This window comes from Triticum aestivum, chromosome 2D (assembly GCF_018294505.1).
Source record: "Triticum aestivum cultivar Chinese Spring chromosome 2D, IWGSC CS RefSeq v2.1, whole genome shotgun sequence".
Classification (NCBI taxonomy): domain Eukaryota; kingdom Viridiplantae; phylum Streptophyta; class Magnoliopsida; order Poales; family Poaceae; genus Triticum; species Triticum aestivum.
The window spans coordinates 8,837,654-8,857,649 of record NC_057799.1 but is presented as its reverse complement, the minus strand read 5'-3'; the positions used below and the strand labels follow the sequence as shown (position 1 = coordinate 8,857,649).

General features: G+C 42.8%; 3 protein-coding genes and 1 long non-coding RNA gene across 21 annotated transcripts; 1 reads left to right on the top strand and 3 right to left on the bottom strand.

The window, feature by feature from the left end:
- The first annotated feature begins 789 nt into the window (after positions 1-789).
- LOC123051022 (uncharacterized) lies at positions 790-15,742 on the top strand. 18 transcript variants are annotated; one of them, XR_006423920.1, is made up of 10 exons: positions 790-1,084; positions 3,557-3,738; positions 3,842-4,276; positions 4,444-4,513; positions 8,016-8,884; positions 9,350-9,481; positions 10,383-10,473; positions 10,593-10,839; positions 14,498-14,581; positions 15,332-15,742. It is a non-coding gene; the product is annotated as an uncharacterized lncRNA (long non-coding RNA). The 18 variants fall into 18 exon arrangements; XR_006423921.1 differs by having other exon boundaries at positions 791-1,084; positions 8,016-8,734; positions 8,830-9,481; positions 15,332-15,738; XR_006423909.1 differs by having other exon boundaries at positions 792-1,084; positions 8,016-8,147; positions 8,510-9,481; positions 15,332-15,735.
- LOC123051020 (uncharacterized) lies at positions 1,613-3,192 on the bottom strand. The gene has a single exon (XM_044473755.1). The coding sequence runs from the start codon at positions 3,190-3,192 to the stop codon at positions 1,729-1,731; it is 1,464 nt and encodes a 487-aa protein (XP_044329690.1). The 3' UTR covers positions 1,613-1,728.
- On the bottom strand, positions 5,782-7,702 carry LOC123051021 (uncharacterized). Its single transcript, XM_044473756.1, has one exon. The coding sequence runs from the start codon at positions 7,665-7,667 to the stop codon at positions 6,210-6,212; it is 1,458 nt and encodes a 485-aa protein (XP_044329691.1). The 5' UTR covers positions 7,668-7,702; the 3' UTR covers positions 5,782-6,209.
- LOC123051019 (uncharacterized) lies at positions 12,605-14,128 on the bottom strand. Its single transcript, XM_044473753.1, has one exon. It carries the CDS (start codon positions 14,082-14,084, stop codon positions 12,612-12,614), a length of 1,473 nt encoding a protein of 490 aa, XP_044329688.1. The 5' UTR covers positions 14,085-14,128; the 3' UTR covers positions 12,605-12,611.
- Positions 15,743-19,996: the final 4,254 nt, after the last annotated feature.

Below are 19,996 nucleotides of genomic sequence, written 5' to 3'. Positions count from 1 at the left end.
GACCATATCTGCTAAGTTGTCAAGCAGCCATAATCAAAATATACCCCCGAAGGCTACTTCTACTCCAAGAACGTCAATATCAGCAAAAAGAAAAGGTTAATTCCTTTCGCATTTCATCCACCCAAGCTGGGGCTCTATACTCCCACACGGTTAGGCACTTGGTAGTTACTTCACTTGAGATTAGAACCTTTAGGCACTTGGTAGTTAGTTCACTTGAGATTAGAACCATAAAACAGCTAACGAAAGACAACGAGGAAATGGTAAATGACAAGTAGAATTATGTCGTTGGATTCACTTGGTGACTCCTGGACCATCGATGGATCTTGAGTGAAGGCGGCGAAGCGAATGATGATTTCCCCCTGTTTTGGCCAGCTTCAAATTTGGAGTGTGTTCTGTATGTTCAGAAGTTTCAGAGTCCTTCAGTACAAACAACACTTGAACAGTATTTCTTTCCTTATTCCAGAGTTTCCTTAAGTAGCTTCAAAGTGGGTCGGGCTCCGGGTTGCTTTCCGAAGGCAGGAAGAAATCTAATATATATATATATATATATATATATATATATATATATATATATAATCTAGTCATTTATTGAAAAAATAGGCTTTCGTTTATTTTATATTCCAAAAATAATTAATTTCGAAATTAGTTTTTTTAATTAAAAAATAGCTATTATTGGTGCATTTTTAGCAAAGATTATTGGGTTTGGTGTCTTCAGTTTTTAATGCCAAGTGCAAAAAGCCCGGCCCAGGGAATGATTAGGCCTAAGAGAATCCTTCACCCAACCCCCAATTTGCTGTGCCTTTGATGTGTGGGACCCAGTAGTCAGCGTCTATCAGTGATGAATCCTTCCCCCAATCCCCAAACCACCATGGCGGCCACCGGCGAGCTGCGCCGCCGCCCAGCACATAGCATCCCAGTCACGCCGCGCGTCGTGCAGAGCCATGGTGGTTGCCGACTTCAAGTGCGGAGAGGGAGGCGCCTGGCTGGGTCGACCGGGAGCACCTCAAGGGCTGGCCGAGGGCATGCTGGATGCAGTGCGACGCCGCGGTGCGTGCTCCCCGAGTTCGTCAAAATCGATTCCTCGGTAATTTCAGTTCAGAAATGTTTCAATTTCCTAAATTTTGCAAAAATATTACTGATTTTGTGTGAGGCTCTGATTTCTCCTAGCGCCTAGCAGACTGTAGTCTGACCTGATCTCGTTTTTGTGGCGTCCGCATCCCCAGCACAGCACAGCACAAATCAGAGCTCCATCCTCTTTTGTATGTAGGGTTGCCGTTGCTTGATTAGATGGAGTGGAACCATGGAGTTTACACGCACGTAGTATTGTTGTTGCTTGGTCGATTGCAGGCATGTATGCACTGGTATCAGCAAAACGCATACTATAGATGATGGTGTCATGATTAATATATGTTTCACTGGTAAGCCACCTTGCTGAGACTAGCTACAGATAGTGACGACACTTTAGATGATGTTAGCTGTCTAAGAAGTGCAGGCAGTGGATTGTTGGATCTGATAAAGCATACAAAATTTCCTTCTGATTTCCCTTTGTGTATGCTATAAAACACTTGGGGTCTGCCCCCTTATTCTGAAATTTATTAAGGTAAGAAATATCCATCCCCCCCCACCCCCCCCCCCCCCCCCCCCCCACACACACACACACCCAGAACAAAAACATAATAAGAATTCAAAATACAACAAGAGTTACATTGCACGAGTTCCGAAACAAAATTAGATAGGCACGCCCCGTCGCTTCCTCCCTGGCAAGGCACCAACTTCATGTGCGTCCTGAGCATGACTTGTAACAAAATGAACAAATGATTCATGAGGGGGTATCCTTGATTCACATACAATTAGGTTGAAGTCTCCTTCTGGTCTAACACTAGGATCTGCTAGAAGTTCCGCCAATGTCACACTTGGTGATTCCTCCTTGATTGGAACATTACTTGTATAAGGTGTCATGCTAAGTGGATGCAAAGCAATGTCCGTTATGTCCATTGGATGGCCTTGTTCTATGAGCATGCTTGGGTGCGCACCGTGTAGGAACAGGTTTCTTTTAGTGTATCTTGTCCCCTTGTCCAATATGCAACGCCAAAACTGTACATCAAGATTCCTTCTCAACACACCTGCATACGCATTTGCGGCGATAAGTGAACCTTGCTTGTGCAACTCCTTGGTAACTTCATCTGCTATTTGTACTAGCCGTGGATGTTCTGCCGGGTCTACGCTCCCGAATGCCATTTTCTTAAAAAGGTAGCTCAACTCATCATAAGACAGAACACTTAGGAGAATCGGTTTCACCGATCCAAATCGGGCTAATCTTTGTATTCTACTTAAGATGATGATCTTGCTTCCTCTGCACATTCTTATGGCAAATGAGTGAAAAACTTTCCAGTCGTCATCACATACATCAGAATCAAACTCAATAACTACCAACATCTTCACCCCAAACGTGGTACTTCCATGGTCAAATACTCTCAAGAGGCTATCCCCATTCAGGTGCAAAACAGAAGAGAAGCACGAGCGAACCCTTTCATCACCACACACATGAGCAACCAAAGTTTTCTTCCCAACCCTGACACCACCTATGATTGGAAGAACTGCTGGTGCATCACCAGGAGGGTTGTGATGCAACAAGAAGCTCAAAAGCTTTTGCTTCTCAGCTTGTCGGCCGAACATGAAGTTGTCGGTATAAAGATAAATGTCGTACGGCCTACGAGACATGCGCTCACATCCACCCAGAAGCACAACAAATTCTGCCATGTTAGCAACAGCAATTTCTAAGCTTTCCAAGGCATCATGTGACTCAAGGCGCATTGCCTTGTCTTCCTTCTCAGTTGCTGTTCGAGAACGCTTGAAACGAATGGCTAAATACAAGCTGCTAGATGAGTCGTTGATGCTAACCTCATTGAAGCCTTCACTCTCTTGATGGGTTTTGTACCTCAAGGTGTCCACCACGCGGTGTCCTCTGTACATGGCCTCAGAGAGCATCTTTAGCTGCGTAATCATCCCACAGTTGACTATGTACCGTGCATCCGCCTCCTCGACAACGGTGCCGACTCTCATCAGGAGGTGCTGCAGTCTCTCCGCTAGCTTCTCCTCCGAGCGTTGATGGTTTGAGCAGTACTTGTTCATCAGGAAGGAGATGAACCGGCTCACAAGTTCTCCTGCAACTGCAGATATGGCAACCTCCATGGCCAGGATTGATGAGGGAGGCTGCTTGCCGGTCTCTGGACAAATAAACCATGCCGGTCTTCGCCAAGTCTTGCAAAGAGTTGGTGAAATTTAAAAGTCCCCAAGGAAGAGTAAACCGTTGACTGCAACGAGTGGGTGGGTGACACGCAGATACTTGTCAAAACGTCTAGAACATGTGATAGAGCACAAGCCAATTTTCCAAGGTTGACAGGAAATTTGTATGGTGGGTCCAAATTGATTATTATTCCATAGAGAACCGCCATTAATTGTATATTTGATTATCTTTCTATTTGTCTTTCATTGGACTCCTTTTCCATTTTACATGCAAGGGAATTAATGGCATCCCATATATGCATTCTACTAGAGCAAAGTTTGACCATGGAAATTATTCGGGGCACTTCAGTGAAGGAGAAGAGGTGTTGCAACTTATCGGCAAGGAAACGATATGCTCCCCTTTTATCAGTGGTGGAGAAGCAATGTGCAGCTCATTGTCAGTGATGATGACAGCCACAACTCCATGGACTACAGTAATCATTCACGGCACATGTATGTAACTTGCTTCTGTGTAAATTTGCTTCGGAACCTAGTCCGACACTGTGTAGCTTATTTCTTGTGTGCTACTTCAGTCTTTAATCGAAAACGGTTGCAGCTTGTGCATTCTTCAGAATTCACGCTTCGCGTGATGTTAATCTCCACAGTAGTATGATGCGGCAGGGTTACAAGATGCTCTGAAATGGACCGAAACCGCTTCATCGTTGTGGCCTCGGTACATGGCCTCTTAGAGGCAGAGCATCCTGAGCTGCACCATCATCCTGGAGTTGGTTATGTATCAAGCTCCACCTCCTCTGATTGTGCATGGCTGAGGGAGTGGACTGGTACTTCGTCAGGAAGGAGATTAACTGGCTCACAAATTCACTTGCAACATCAACCTTCATAGCCAGGATTAATAAAGTAAGCTGCTGGTTGGTGGGGTGCTAAACACGGATACTTTGTTTAATTAAAGGCCCAAAGACGTGACCAGGACCAGTCAATTTTTCAACCAGCTTGAAAAAGAATTGGGCGACCAGTATTTGTAGTGTTCATGGTAGGTCCAAATTGGTTATTGTCCCGTTGCCAAATGTATATTCAATCATCTTTGCATTTATCTTTCGTTGGACAGCATCCACATTTTACGAGGGAATGGCATCATCCCATATATGGGCAGTCTACTATTGCAACGTTTGACCATGGAAATTGTCTGGGTTTTTCCAGATGAACTTCAGTGGAGAGAAGCAGCGCGCAGCTCATTGACAAGGAAATGATATGCGCCCTTTTTATCCTGGTCAGTGATGAGAATCACAACTCTATACCTTTCTGAGCACATGTAACTAGTTTGTTTCTAGATTTGCTCATTTTGTTCCGTCAGACCCCACTCAAAATTGTCTCATGTGTGCATTATTAGAGTCCAGGCTTGACCTGACGTGGATCTCCACAATGGTAAAAAAGGAAAGGGAAACTTGCATTGGTTTTGTTATTAATAAACTAAAATTACTCTTCCTACAAGAAACTGTTTGGTACCCCCTGTATATTTGCTCCGTACTGAGTACGATCAGAACAATTAGCAAAACATGAGGCGGTTAAAATTTACGAAAAATAAATGCTTGACCATTGTGGCCCAAAATCAAACAGGAAGGCCTCAAGGAGGACTGAGTGGCCCAAAATGAACTCTCTGCCAAAAAGGCACTTGGCAGTTAGTTCAGCTAAGATTAGCATGTTAATTTATTTTCTGATTCATTTTGTCTGCATCCATTCATGTTTTTAGTCTTTTCAACCACCTTTGCTTATCAGATATCCGTACAAACAATTTAAGGCCAACATTTATCATCTTGCGTTCCTTAGTGGTAGTGTGTTAGGTTATCTATTTTCTGAGCACAATATTGACTACATATGACAATATCTGCTAAGCTGTTGAGCAATCATAATAAAAATATACCTCAGAAGCTACATGTACATGCTGCTAAATGCATGTTGCCGTAGCGACATGGTGGATCTGGGATGAGGATACAAGGGAAGTTTGACTACTTCTAGTGTAAGAACGTAAATATCTTGCATTTCATCCACCCAAGCTGGGGCTGTATACTCTCACAATAGTTGGGCACTTGGCAGTTAGTTCAGTTGAGATTTGAATCTTAAAAGGCTAACTAAAAACAACAATGAAATGGCAAATGACGTGTAGAATTATATCGTTGGATTCACTTGGTGACTCCTGAACCATCGATGAATCTTGAGTGAAGGCGGCAAATTGAATGATGCTTTTCTCCTGTTTTGGCCAGCTTCAAATTTAGTTTGTGTTCTGAATGTTCAGAAGGTTCAGAGTCCTTAAGTAGACAATGCTTGAACACATATTTCTTTTTCTTGTTTAAGTTGAACTTTTCTAACCTTCCTATATGGATCAGGAATCGCAAAATGGTCTGAGATGATGTTGTTTTGTTATCTAAGCGCAGGAGGATCTTTGGATCTAATAGAAAATACAGTTCTATTTTTAGTTGAGATTTCCAATACATTTAGTTGAACGATATATAATCACTCAGAACAGTTTGTCCATGACCATGTGAATACATACATTTGACATCTATTAAAAAAATACAACATGAGATACATTCCGTGAGTTATGAAACAAAATTAGGTTGGCACTCCCCGTCAATGCATTTTTGTGCTCCCTTCCTTCCTTCCTCCCTGGCAAGATGGCCTCTGTGCTTTTCGATCCCTGGAGGACTGCTCATTTTTGCTAGTTTGGGAGGACACAAACGATCGCAAATTTGCAATGATGACCCTGCGCAAGCGGGAGCTACATGCACCGGGCTGCCCTTTATATACACTATGCCTGCACATGACGGGCCAGGGGCCAAGAGCGGCCGCCCATTGTTGGATGGTACAGCATACAACATTGAGATCTCTAACACACTTAGTTGAATGGTCTATAACACATCCATTTGTCATGTATCTAACAGTACAAGAGTTACATTACACACAAAAAATTAGATTGCCACTCCTTGTCGCTTCCTCCCTGACAGGGGGCTACCTTCATGTGTATCCTGAGCACAACTTGTAACAAAATTAGGAAATGATCTATGAGGTGGTATCCTTGATTCCCATGTAACTAGAGTGAAGTCTCCTTTGGGTCTAATACCAGGATTTGTTATAAGATCCCCAAATGTCACACTTGGCCATTTCTCCCTGACAGGAAACCTAACACTATAAGGTGTCATTCTAAGTGGATGCAGAGCAAAGTCCGTTATGTCCACTGGGTGACCATGGTAGATAAGCGTGTTCGGGTGCATGCCGTAAATGGCAAGGTTTCTTTTAACCATTCTCATCCCCTTGTCCAATATGCGACGCCAAAACTTAACATCCAGATTCCTTCTCAACACATCTGCATAAGCATTTGTGGCGACAAGTGAACCTTCTGTACCGTGGAAATTCTTGGCAAATTCATCTGCTATTTGTACTAGCTGTGGATGTTCTGCGGGGTCCTCGCTCCCGAAGGATAGTGTTTTGAAAAGGTATCTCAACTCGTCGTAAGACATAGCACTTAGGAAAATCGGTTTCACCGATCCAAATCGGGCTAATCTTTGAAGTCTACTTACAATGATGATCTTGCTTCCTCTGCCCATTCTTGTGACCAATGAGTGAAACCTTTTCCAGTCATCATCACCTACATCAGAAGCAAACTCAATAACTACCAACATCTTCACCCCAAACTTGGTCCGTCCATGCCTCAAAAGGCTGTCACCATTCAAGTGCAAAACAGAAGAAAAGCGTGCGCGAACTCTTTCATCGCCACACGCATGAGCAACCAAAGTTTTTTTCCCGACTTTGGCGCCCCCTATGATCGGAAGAACGGCCGTTGCCTGACCACCACCAGGAGGGTCGTTGTGCTGCAACAAGAAGCTCAAGAGCTTTTGCTTCTCAGCATGCCGGCTGAACATGAAGTTGTCAGTGTAAAGGTAAGTGTCATAAGGCCTACGCGACATGCGCTCGCAACCACCCAAAAGCATAACAAATTCTGTCATGTTAGCAGCAGCAGCTTCTAAGCTTTCCAAGGCACCGTCCGACTCGAGGCACCCGGCCCCGTCGGCCATCCTCCGAGAACGCTTGATTAAATACAAGTGGCTGTTGAATGAGTCGTTGCTGCTAACCTCGTCGAAGCCCGCGCTGTTTCGGAGGGCGCGGTACATCAAGGTGTCCAGCACACGGTACCCTCCATACATGGCCTCGGAGAGCATCTTGAGCTGGGCCAACATCCCGGAGTTGGTTATGTACCGCCCGTCCGCCTCCTCGACGACGGTGCCAACGCGCATCAGGAGATGCCGCAACCGCTTCGCCAGATTCTGCTCCTTCGATTGTGCATGGATGGAGGAGTGGTACTTGCTCATCAGCAAGGAGATGAACCGGCTGACAAGTTCGCCTGCAACTGCGGACATGGCAACCTCCATGGGCAAGGATTGATGAGGTAACGCTGCTGGGCTGTCACTGGACTAATTTAACTAGGCTGGCCTCTAGCCAAGTCTTGCAGAGACTCTTTGCAAAATGGTGAAAAATCTCCAAGGATGACCAAGACCTTTGACTGAGACTCAAGTGGTTGTGTGCACAGTGATACTTTTCTAAACGTCCAAACATGTGACAATGAGAAGCCAACTTGTCCAGGCCACATTAATTATTGTTATATAAGTAATTGCATATATTTAATTATCTTTGCGACTGTCTGTCGTTGCATTTTTTGTTGAATTATGTGTGCTCTACTCTAACAAATTCTGACCGCGGAATTTTTGGGATATTTCTAGATGAGCTTGACTGGAGAAGCCGGCTGCCACTAGTTTCTGGCAAAGAAACTGGTTGGAGATGATACGCGTTGCAGCGAACGATGACGAGAACCGTGACTTCATGCCTGACTCCTTTGGTTTCTTCAGAGCCCGGTCAGTCAATCAGTACCTGTGTGTGGCTTATTTTTGTGCTGGTTTAGTTTAGTTGACCTGGTTTTGTTTCCTGTGCAAAACTGGAAGTTTTCTATGGAATATCCTATTTGGTGCAATTCTTCCGTCCGGTTTTGTGAAGTTTCTAGAATGTTAGAGGCGTATCTTTTGTTCGGTTTTTCTTCTGTTTTTTTCCTGTTCGTTTTTCTTTTCTTTTAAAAATTCATGAGCATTTTTAAAAAATCGCAGACTTTTTTAAAAATTCTGAACAATTTTTAAATTTGTTAACTTTTAAAAAGTTTGGGAACGTTTTTTCAAATTCATGAGCATTTTTTAATTTCATGAAGTTTTTTATTCCTTCTCAGTTTCTTTGCGTCTTGAAAAAGAAGGACAATTTTTGTTTGGCTTCCAAGTGGGCTGGGGAAATTGAGATTCTAGATTGGATTTTGGCTGAAAAAGTACCACCTGCCAGCCAATCAGAACGAAGCTGCCTGTTCTTTGTACATACAGTGACAAACAAGAGCTAGTGCCATATCCCGTCGCAGTGGGTGTACACGTACTTCCTCCATTCAACTCAACGATGTAACTAGGTATGGTGGCCTCACTGTAGATGTGTGAATGGCGATTTTTGAGTTAATGGCATCGATCGGTTTGTGGTGCCTAATATTGAAAAGGATAAATGAAGATATGTGAAGAACTAGAGGGTGACGCGCGCTTTGTTGCTACGTCCTTCAATATGAGTTAAGCCTCTCTCCCTTTTACTTCTTATCCGGTGGAGGCGAGCATGAGGGTTTGTGTTTCTTTTTACACATAATTAATACGGAAATCAACATATGGGGCACCCTGTTCATCTGGGCGTGGACCCAATCACAACACACATCACCGATTCACCGACGACCAGGAGCCAACATTCCTAGGAGTTTAGAATCTTATTCTTAGTATACTTTGTTAATATTGCATTTCTCTTGACCCCTTCATTTGGGTTCTTTTTGCAACGTCTACCGTCACGGACAGATAATTTTCTTAACGTCCAAACAGTTGACAAGGACAAGCCAACTTGTCCGAACCACACTAATTACTGTTACATGAGAAATTGTATATATGTAATTACCTTTGTGCATGTCTTTCGTTCCATCTTTTTATTCAATTGTGTGTGCCCTACTCTATCAATTTCTGACCACAGAAATTTCTCGAGATTTTTCCAGACGAGCTTGACTGGAGAAGCTAGGCGCCACTCGTTTCTGGCAAAGAAACTGGTTGGAGACGATACGCGTCGTGGCGAAGGATGACTAGAACCGCAACTCCATGCTTGACCCCTTTGGTTTCTTCAGAACCCGGTCAGTACGTCAGTCGGTCCCCGTGTGGCTTATTTTTGTGCTGGTTTGGTTTGGTTGACCTGGTTTTATTTGTTCCCTGTGTACAACTGGGAGTTTTCTTCTTAGTTGAAATTGTTTTTGTCTCTGTGATGTGATCAGTGAAATATCCTATTTGGCGGAATTCTTCCATCCGGTTTTGTAATGCTTCTAGAACATTCCAGGCATGTTTTTTGTTTTTTCTTCTGGTTTTCCTTTTCTTTTTTCTGTTCGTTTTTTCTTTATCCTATTATTTTTTTTTCTTTTTATTTTAAGAATCCTTGAACATATTTGTTGGTCGCGAAGTTTTTTTTCAAAATTGTGAAAATGTTAAAAAATTTATTTTTTAGAAAAAATCATGAATTTTTTCAAATTCATGTGCATTTTTTAATTTCATGAAATTTTAGTACAGTTGATTCTATCTCAGTTTTGTTGCTTCCTGATAAAATAATGGACAAATACACATACTTTGTATGACAGCAAGCTAGCCCATCTTCAAGTGATCTTAATGAGTTCGAGTGGGCTGGCAACATTGAGATTCTAGATCAGATTTGGGCTCAAAAGTCCAACCCAGCTGAGCTTCCTTCCGGATCCTCAAAACCACCTTTTGTTTTTCTTAACCTGTTTGTTTGAAAGCTCTTCTCAAATTGTTCGACTCTGAAGCATCATCGCAATCAAAACTCGACTAAATTCAGCTCAATTCCATGCGTGCAAGAGTCTTTGGCTCGGTTATACTGAATTTTGCCTTGAATGTAACTACCCCATCCATGCAGCACAACTCAAAATCCAGTTAGAATCATATTGTAGAAAACGGCATGCCCCCAACAAATGACCATTTAATTCTGTGTACCCTACTCTAGAAAATTTTGACCGCGGAAATTTCCAGAAAGAAACTGGTGGGAGACGGTACGCGTCGTGGCCCGTGGTGATGAGGACCATGACTCCATGCCTGACTTATTTGGATTCCTCAGAGACCGGTCAGTCCCCGTGTATCTCATTTTTGTGCTGGTTTACTTTTGTTGACCTGGTTTTGTTTCCTGTGCAAAGCTGGGAATTTTCTTCCCAGTTGAAATTGTTTTGTGGCTGTGATCAATAGGACCAGAGCCATCACTAAGAAGCGCTGAAACGGGCCAGAAGCGCTTCGTCATTCCAGCCCAAGACCGAACAGGATGACGACCTAAAGAGGGCCGCGCGGCCCAAAGGGAGCTATATTGCCAACGAGTGGGAGCTACGCAGCGCAGGGGGCAGGAAAATCCTATTCGCCGCTCTCTGCGGCGAACTGTCGAGGGATCGCACAGAGGAGAGCTGCGAGCGACCGACATGGGCCGGCCCACTTATACATAGTGCGTCCAACCGGGGTTTTTTCTGTATCGTTTTTTTCTGGTTCTTTTCGGCTTTCTATTGTTTTTTATTTTCGTTTTTTTCATTTTCTGTTTCTTTTCTTTATGTTTTTTTTTCAAAATTTGACAACTTTGCAAAATTTGTTCGCAAATTTAAGAAAAATGTTCGTTTTTCAATTTTTGTTCGTGAGCTTCAATAAATATTCCTATTTTTCAAAATTGTCCATGTTTTAAAATTTTGTTTGCGTTCGAAAAATGTTTAGGAATTTCAAAAAGTGTTGCAGCTTTCCAAATTTGTTCACAAATTTATAAAATGTTCATGTTTTCAAATTTTGTTCACAAATTGAAAAATGTTCGTAAATTCCATAAATTTGTTTGGGAGTTTCAAAAAATGTTCCTGTTCCAAAATTTGTTCACAAATTTCAAAAAATGTTCCTATTTACAAGTTTTGTTTGGAGTTTCAAAAATTGTTCCGTTTCCAAAATTGTTTGCAAATTTTTAAAAATGTTCGTTTTTTCAAAAAAAATTGTGGAGTTTCAGAAAATGTTCGCCTACAAAAGTTGTTCGTGTTTCCAAATTATGTTTTGAAATTTGAAAAATTGTTCCTGTTCAGTTTTTTGGGCAGTTTAAAAAATGTTTCCGTTCTAAAAAATATGTTCGCGTCTCCAAAATTCGTTTGTGTGTCGAAAAATGTTTGAGTTTTCTCAAAATTTGTGAAAAAAAAATAAATTTTCTCGTTTGATAAAACATTCATGTTTTGTTTTTGAAAAAAAATGTTTTGCGTTTGAATTTTTGAAAAATGGTCGGATCGGCGTTTGAGTTTTCTTAAGGTTTTGCAATGTTCTGTGATCAAGAAAGCTAGCTAGCTCAATTGGTTCGCTTCCTTGCTCGGAAGCAGGAGGTCTAGTGTTCGCGAGATCTCTCGATCCCCTATGCGATCGCTCGACTGCTTACCGCAGAGAGCGTCACATAGGAGCTCTCCAGGGGGCACACCGCTTTTCTTTCGCTTAAAGAAAAAGACTTTTAACTTTTCCCGCGGGGCCCGATCGTCAGCGACCAGTCCACCCCCATTCCCCTTCTTCCCCCATACGCGCCATGGCGGCAGGACTGCACAGCACAGGGTCGCCAAATCTACTGATTTTCAAGGACTCCGGCACCTAAGCAGACTCCTTGATCTAACCGTGTCTTGTAATCGCAACTGCAATCTGATCTGATCAGACTCCTTGATCCAAGCGTCGCCGTGCAGCTGCACGTACATAGATTTCAGTTTCTTGGTAGTACCAAAACGCTAGTCAGAACCTCCTTGTTGGTTCAGTTTCTGCAAGCCACCTTACTGAGACGAGCTGGTGACAGTGTGGAGTGGTAGCAGTAGCCAGTAGGTATATCTGATCTGCCACTTTAGATGATGCCGTTAGCTGAATTCGCTTTCTAAGAAGAGCAGGTGGGGTCGTTGGATCTGATGAATCTGGCCTTGTCTGTTGGCTGTTTGTTTCAGCTTCTGTTTTTCAAAGCTGAATCTGTTCCCTAAAGTTGAAAGAAACAGGGCCTAGTAATAGTTCGTCAGTATACATGAACACATTCGTCCGCCACGTATAAACAATTACAACAAAAATTACACATTACACTAGTCTGGAGCAAAACTAGAATCACATTTCACTAGTCTGAAGCTAAATTGGAATCACATTACACTAGTCTGAACTCTGAAGCAAAATTGGAAACGCATTACACTAGTCTGAAGCAACATTGGAATCACATTACACTAGTCTGAAGCAACATTAGAATGGCACGCCTCGGCGCTTCCTCCTCCCCGAAGAGGTGCTGCTACCTTCATGTGTATCCTGAGCACGACTTGTGACATAATGAACAAATGATTTATGAGGGGGTATCCTTGATTCCCATGCTACCAGGCTGAAGTCTCCTTCCGGTCTGATGCTAGGGTCTGCTACAAGTGCCCCTAACGACACGCTTGGCGATTCCTCCTTGATTTTGTGCGGTATCATGCAAAGTGGATGCGAGGCGAGGTCCGTTATGTCCACTGGCTGGCCTTGCTCTATAAGCAGGGTTGGGTGCACTCCGTATATGGACAGGTTTCTTTTAACCAGTCTGATCCCCTTGTTCAGTATGCAACACCAGAACTGAACATCGAGGTTCCTTCTCAGCACATCCGCAAACACATTTGCTTCCACAAGTGAACCTTGCACACTGTGCAGCACCTTGGCGATTTCATCTGCTATTTGTACTAGCCGTGGATGTTCTGCCGGGTCTGCACTTCCAAATGCTAGTGTCTTGAAAAGGTACCTCAACTCATGGTAAGATAGAGCGCTAAGGAAAATTGGCTTCACCGATCCAAACCGCGCTAATCTTTTAAGTTTACTTACGATGATGATCTTGCTTCCTCTGCCCATCCTTCTGAAAAACGGCTGAAAGTTTTTCGAGTCTTCGTCGCCTACATCAGAAGCAAACTCAATAATTACCAGCGTTGTGCTCCCAAACATGGTCCTTCCATCGTCAAGCATCTTCAAATGGCTGTCTCCGTTCAAGTGCAAAATAGAGGAGAAGCGTGAGCGAACCCTTTCGTCACCACACACATGAGCAACCAAAGTTTTCTTCCTAACTGCGACACCACCTATCACCGGAATAACTGCCGGTGCGTGATCACCAGGAGGGTCGTTTTGCTCCAACAAGAAGCTCAAGAGCTTTTGCTTTTCAGCGTGTCGGCTGAACATGAAGTTGTCGGTGTAAAGATAAACATCATATGGCCTTCGAGACATGCGCTCACATCCACCCAGAAGCACAACAAACTCAGCCATGTTAGCAACAGCAATTTCTAAATTTTCCAAGGCACCATGTGACCCGAGGCGCATGGCCTTGTCGTCTTTCTCCGTAGCTGTTCTAGAACGCTTGAGGGGAATGGCAAAATACAAACTGCTGCTAGATGGGTCGTTGCTGCTAACCTTGTCGAAGCCTGCGCTGTCTTGGAGGGCTCGGTACCTCGAGGCATCGAGCAGGCTGTGACCTCGGTACATGGCCTCCGAGAGCATCTTGAGCTGCATCATCATCCCAGAGTTTGTTATGTATCGAGCGTCCGCCTCCTCGACAATGGCGCCAGCTCTCATCAGGAGATGCTGCAGCCTCTCTACCACCTTCTCCTCTGGCTGTGCATGGCTGGAGGAGTGGTACTTGTTCATCAGGAAGGAGATGAACCGACTCACAATTTCACCTGCAACTGCAGATATGGCAACCTCCATGGCCGGGGTTGATGAGGCACGCTGCTGGTTGGTCTGTGGACAAATTTGACTAGCCTGGCCTCTTGCAAATCTTGAAGAGACTCTTGGCAAAATAGAAACCGCTTCAGGCTTGAGGAGTGGGTGGATGGGTGGGTGGGAGACACCTATAATTTTGTTTAAATGCCCAAGCAGTGACAAGGACAAGCCAACTGTCCAAGCAGGATGATAAAATAAACAAAAACTGACCGACCAGTATTTGTAATATTCACGTTAGGTCCAGACTGATTATCTTCCCATTGCAAAATGCATATTTAATCATCTTTGCATTTGACTTTCTTTTGTGCTCCTTTTACATCTTACATATGCCATATCCCATATAATGTGCTATCTGCTCCAACATAGTCTGACCGTGAAAGTTGTTTGGACTTTTCCAGACGAACTTCAGTGGAGAAGCAGTGCGCAAATTTGATCGTCGTCGAGGAAATGATACGCGCCCTTGTTTATCTTGATCAGTGGTGGTGAGAATCGCAGCTCCATGCTCCAGCAATCTATCTTTTCAAGGGTACATGTAGGCATGTTTGTTTGTACATTTGCTCCTTTGGTAACTTGATAACCCGATCAGTCTCTGTCCAACATATATTTTGTGCCAGTTCAGTTTTAGATCTTAGACTTTTGCAAACACGTGAACAGAACACGCCACTAACCCGTGGCCTCGGGTGGTTGTTGATCACGCGTTTTATTACCGTGGATATTTTGTGGACCGTGCGACGTGCTGAAGGATTTACATTTCATAACCTTATATAGCATGAGTACACTATATCCTAGAGTGGACATTGTGATGATTCCATATTCGGCTCAAACTATTCGACGCGCATTAGTCCAGAAGGTTAGTGGCTCTAGCTACTGTACATATGCAGGAAGAGAAATCTTGCAAGCTAGTAGTACATGGGAATCAGAGGTGTCATAATCATACTACTGTCGAAATGGGGGATATCTATTGCCTTATGCAGAAGCAATAGCATAGATACCATGATTCTCTTGACTTCTGTTAATCAAATTGTCCAACTGTTATGGCTCAGCTTTCATTATAAACTGATCAGTTATGTTCATAGACTAATACTAATAATCAAACTAGTTAATAAATCAGTCTGCAGTCCGGCTTGGATTATTTTTAATAATCACACGAGTAAGGGGTAACTGAAATCAGATACATTATTCACAACTCACGCCTTCTGCTTCGCAATTTTTACCTTTGCATTTTTTTTCAGTATCTTTTTCAGGAAGAAAATGTGGTGCTGTATCTGAAATACCACAGAAACCTTTCATGATTTTGGTGCGGAAAATCTAGAAAGCTGTATGTAATTTGTTGGTCAAAAGGTTGATTGTACTTGTACGCATTCTACCGTGACAAATAAAAGAGAACAGAGGATGCAGTAACCTCACTGTTTGTAACCGCTTGCATTGTTTTATCATGACTCCCTAATGGGAGCACAACCACTGGAGTGTTATATGTAGCAATAGCTAGAATGAAATGTGTTGAACTTGAACACAGCTGTCCTGTGTTCAAATGGAGAAATGCTGGATGACAGTGTACATTCTCCTAGTCATGAGTCATGACATGTATATATATTTTAGTGGCATGTACTATGCAGGTTGGCATGCAACTTTGGTTTGGCCTTAGCCTATCCTTTCCCACAAAGGCCAAAGCTGGTGCTACATTTACATGTGAAAAATGATATCTCTGGGGTGTAGTCATCAGTGCAGACATGCTCAGAGGCAGCTAGCTTCCCCCATCGCAGCTCAGATGCACGAGACGCTCTGAAATGGTCCACCTATATGACGCTCGCAGTGAGAGGGAGCGGCCCACTTAACAAAGGTCCAGTTTTTTCTCCCGAAATTGGAAAATTATCCTACTGAGGTATATATAATAAATTTGAATTAACTAATAAAAATGATTAAAGACCGTGTGCTATACAAATAATTGCAGACATAAAGAATAAAAATATTAATATATACTCATAAAAATTTTCATGGCTTTTCAAAAATGTTCACGTATTTTTAAAAATATGTCATCTATTTTAAAGCTTTCAGGTATTTCAAAAGAGTTTATATAGTTTAAAAATGTCCGTGTATTTTGTTTCTTATTAGTGTTCATATAATTAGAAAAGGTGTAAGACACATTTAAAAGATACGTGACAATAAAAAAAGTGTTTGATGAATTTTTGTAATGTCCATTTAATTAAAAGTGTTTGATACATTTTTAAAAAATGTTCACGTAATGTAAGAAAGTGTTTCATGAATTTTATAAATGTTCATGTAATTAAAAAAGGTCCAATGCTTTTTTATAAATGTTCACGTAATATAAGAAAATATTTGATGCATCTTTAAAAAAATCTTCATGTAATTGAAAAGTGTTTGATTTATTTTCAAATTCCGCGTAATGTAAGAAAGTGTTTGATGCATTTTCAAAAGAATGTTCATGTAACTAGAAAAGGTGTTCGACATAATTTTTTTTCAAATTGGTCGTGTAATTGAGAAAGTGATCAAGGGAAATAAAGGTTCATCTCCGTCCCCGCTGGTATGAATTTGCTGCCTAAATAAGAACTTGTACGCATAGCCTTGTTCGGTAATTATTAAAAAAATAAGTTAAATGGTGCTACAAGTTTTTTTTTTTAAATCTCGGCTGCTACTAATTTTAGCAAAGCTGATTCAATCTCAGTCTGTAGCTTCTTGAAAAATAAAAGACAAATCTAAGTCAGCTGGCCCATCTGCAAGTGGTCTTAATGGGTTCGAGTGGGCTGGGAAAATTGAGATTCTAGAATGGATTTGGGCTGAAAACCTCCCACCCAGCTGAGCTAGCCCCATTCAGGTCCCTTGCGGATCCTCGAAACTGCCTTCTTTTTCGAATTCTTCGTTGAAAATGTCTTCTCTTGTTCGAAATTTGAAGCATCATCACAGTTCAACTCAAATTTAGTCAGTTCCATCAAAAGAAAAAAAAACTTGACTTTAGTCGGCTCTAGGGAGTACTGAATGTTGCCTTGAATATCAATGACTCCCTCCGTTCCATAATGTAGTGCGTGTAATTTTTTTGAAAAAACAAACTGTGCAAATTTTTATCAAGTTTATAAAGAAAACTATTTATATCTAAAATACCAAATATGTAAATATGAAACTACATGTTATGATGAATCTAATGATACATGTTTGGCATTCTAGATGTAAATGTTTTTCTTCATAAACTTGTTCAAAGTTTGTGAAGTTTTTCTCGAATACGCACGAGTGTGCGTACTATATTATAAACAAGTTTGTGAAGTTTGAGTTCTAAAAAAATCTATATGCACGACATTATGGAACAAAGGGCACATTGATCTAGGCAGGGCAACTCAGATCGGTTACATGGAATCTTGTGACTACGTACAAAGAAATATGCACCAATTAATATTTTGCTCTAGCTTCTTCCTGTGAGATACTTCTGCATATTGTAGAAAATGGCATGCCCCCAATAACTAACCACGTTGCATTATTGACCCTTATATAGCCAAGAAGATAAGGCTGTGCCCTGCAGCCACATGGGCAGATGGGCTGGACAAGGATACATGGAAAGCCACCCTTCTAATTCGTTTCGTTTCATGGGTCACACAAGCCATCGATCTGATCAGATGTTGCAAGAAATCAACATAATCAGGCGGAGAACATGCATATACGACCAAACCACGGGGATCCATGGGAATTTATGAAGAAAGTGCCATATAGTTGAGGAAATTCAGGTTACTTGTGCGTCTATCTATGTATAGCATTAATGGCGACACCATCATTTTTCATGGATTATTCCTCAAGTTGTGCAGGTACGCACGTATCTACCAGTTGAACTATAATGAACGTGACGCTTCAAAGTATAGATCGAATATCTGAAAATGCAAGATACGTAGCTGCTTGGGTCTTTGTGGTTCTTGGAAAACGACCAAATGAGGATGTACCACAATTGTTGTACTCCCTCCGTTATCTTTTGTAAATCATTTTAGACAATTGTTGTACTCTCTCCGTTCACTTTTGTAAGTCATTTCAGACAACTAAAAATAGGCTGCTCTGCACATTGTCTGAAATATCTTCAAGGCCTTATAAAAGTGAACGGAGGGAGTAGTATACAAATGCCAGGACATATATATACTTGTCCAAGATATCACAAGTGGCCATCAAAGATATTTATGGGTTGATATATATACTGACGGGTATATATAACGAAATGTCACAAAAATGAGATAGCTACCTCCGGCCAATCAGAAAGAAGCTACTGATTCTTGTACACAGAGGGACAAACAAGAGCTAGCGCCATATCCGATCGCAGTGGATATACATGTATATCCTCCACTCAATTCATCAACCATGTAAATACGTATGGTGACCAGACCATACAGTATCTACAACTTGAGGTCGATGTGTGCGTACGCTGCAAAGACGGAGTTGACGTGTAGGTTTGACATGGCACGTTGTGAGCACATGTATTGTGAGTGCGTGCATCGGTGCATGCATGGTGCAATTGGCCTAACTTGCACGGATCCAATTCCAGTGATGTCTCGACAGAGCATTTAACAAAAAACTACCACAATTCATGAAACTGTGCCTATAAACTACTACTTTATAAATTTGTGCGGAAAACTATCATTTTTTCACTAATCTTTGACTAAAAACTACCATGTATGAAAAGTGTCCGATTCGATTCGTTTAAACTCGATTATGACAGAGTTGGCCCACACGTCAGAATAGAAAAAGCAATCAGCCCCCCCCCCCCCCCCCCAGCTCGCCCATCTCGCCGGGGAGGCACACGAACGCCGGCAGCTCCCGCACGCTCTAGTGCGAGCAAGATGGTCGGCGGCGGAGACACTACCGCACTAGCTGCTTGTGTACGGTGTACCCAACACCGTCGGAGTTGCCAGGCTAGCTAGCCATGGCCATGCACTACTGCTGCTCGTTGCGGTCGCAGTCGCCACTTGCCAGGCCAAGCTGCGTAGCGGCCCTGCTGGCCTCGCTACACGCTGCCGCAAACCGCGTCGCACCTGCTCGCCTCGTCCGTGCCGCGCTGACGCGCCGCCGCTGGCCGCCATGCTCCGCCGTGAGCCGCTGGTCGCCGCATGTACCCCGCAGGCTTCGTCGACTGCGTTGGGCGGACCTCTCCGCCTGCGACAAGATTAGGCATGGAAGGAAAACCCGGGCATTTGCATGCATGTTACCCACCGGTTGTGTGCACATGGCCTCATTGCCATTTGAAACTTTGCAGCATCCATCGCACTCAGATGAACATGTACATCTGGTCATCCACGCCACGCATTAGTTTTCTTGCACCATGAAAGTGATGGCCGCCCGTCACATTGTGCACCATGCATGATCCCTCTGTCTTCTTTTGTTACGTAGGGTGGTTTCATGAAGAAAATGGGGACATGGATGGCATGCACGGCAAGGTAAATTCTATAATAGAGTGACTTTCACTGTGGCCACCGTACGTATCATTTCCTGGCCATGATGGCGTCCCGTTTGCTGCGTGGTCCGTTGGTCGACCGTTTGATATGCATATATATGTACCCCCTCTACCGTTCATTATGTTGTTGGTGCATCATTTCGCCTGAAAGGTGAACTTTTTGCTATCACTTCGTCTTCCTGTGGCATCTAATCATGGTGTCTCTCGTCTACAGGAAACAAGATCCACTTGATCGGCTGCGTGCGGTTGGTAGCTAGTCCAGGTGAAAACGGAATGGAAGTGGACGATATGCACGGGTGCTCCCGTATATTTTCTGTATTCTTTTGTGGGAATCCAAAATTAAATTCCATATACCGGAAACACGCATGCTTCAAGAGAATTACTGTAGGAAACAAATATTGAGCGAATGCCAATCGGACAAGCATACATACATGGGTAGTTGCCGAACACAAATAGACAC

What these genes read in the sequence shown, in the direction of transcription:
- LOC123051020 (XM_044473755.1), bottom strand. Translation starts at nt 3,192, where the DNA reads ATGGAGGTTGCCATATCTGCAGTTGCAGGAGAACTTGTGAGCCGGTTC.
- LOC123051021 (XM_044473756.1), bottom strand. Translation starts at nt 7,667, where the DNA reads ATGGAGGTTGCCATGTCCGCAGTTGCAGGCGAACTTGTCAGCCGGTTC.
- LOC123051019 (XM_044473753.1), bottom strand. Translation starts at nt 14,084, where the DNA reads ATGGAGGTTGCCATATCTGCAGTTGCAGGTGAAATTGTGAGTCGGTTC.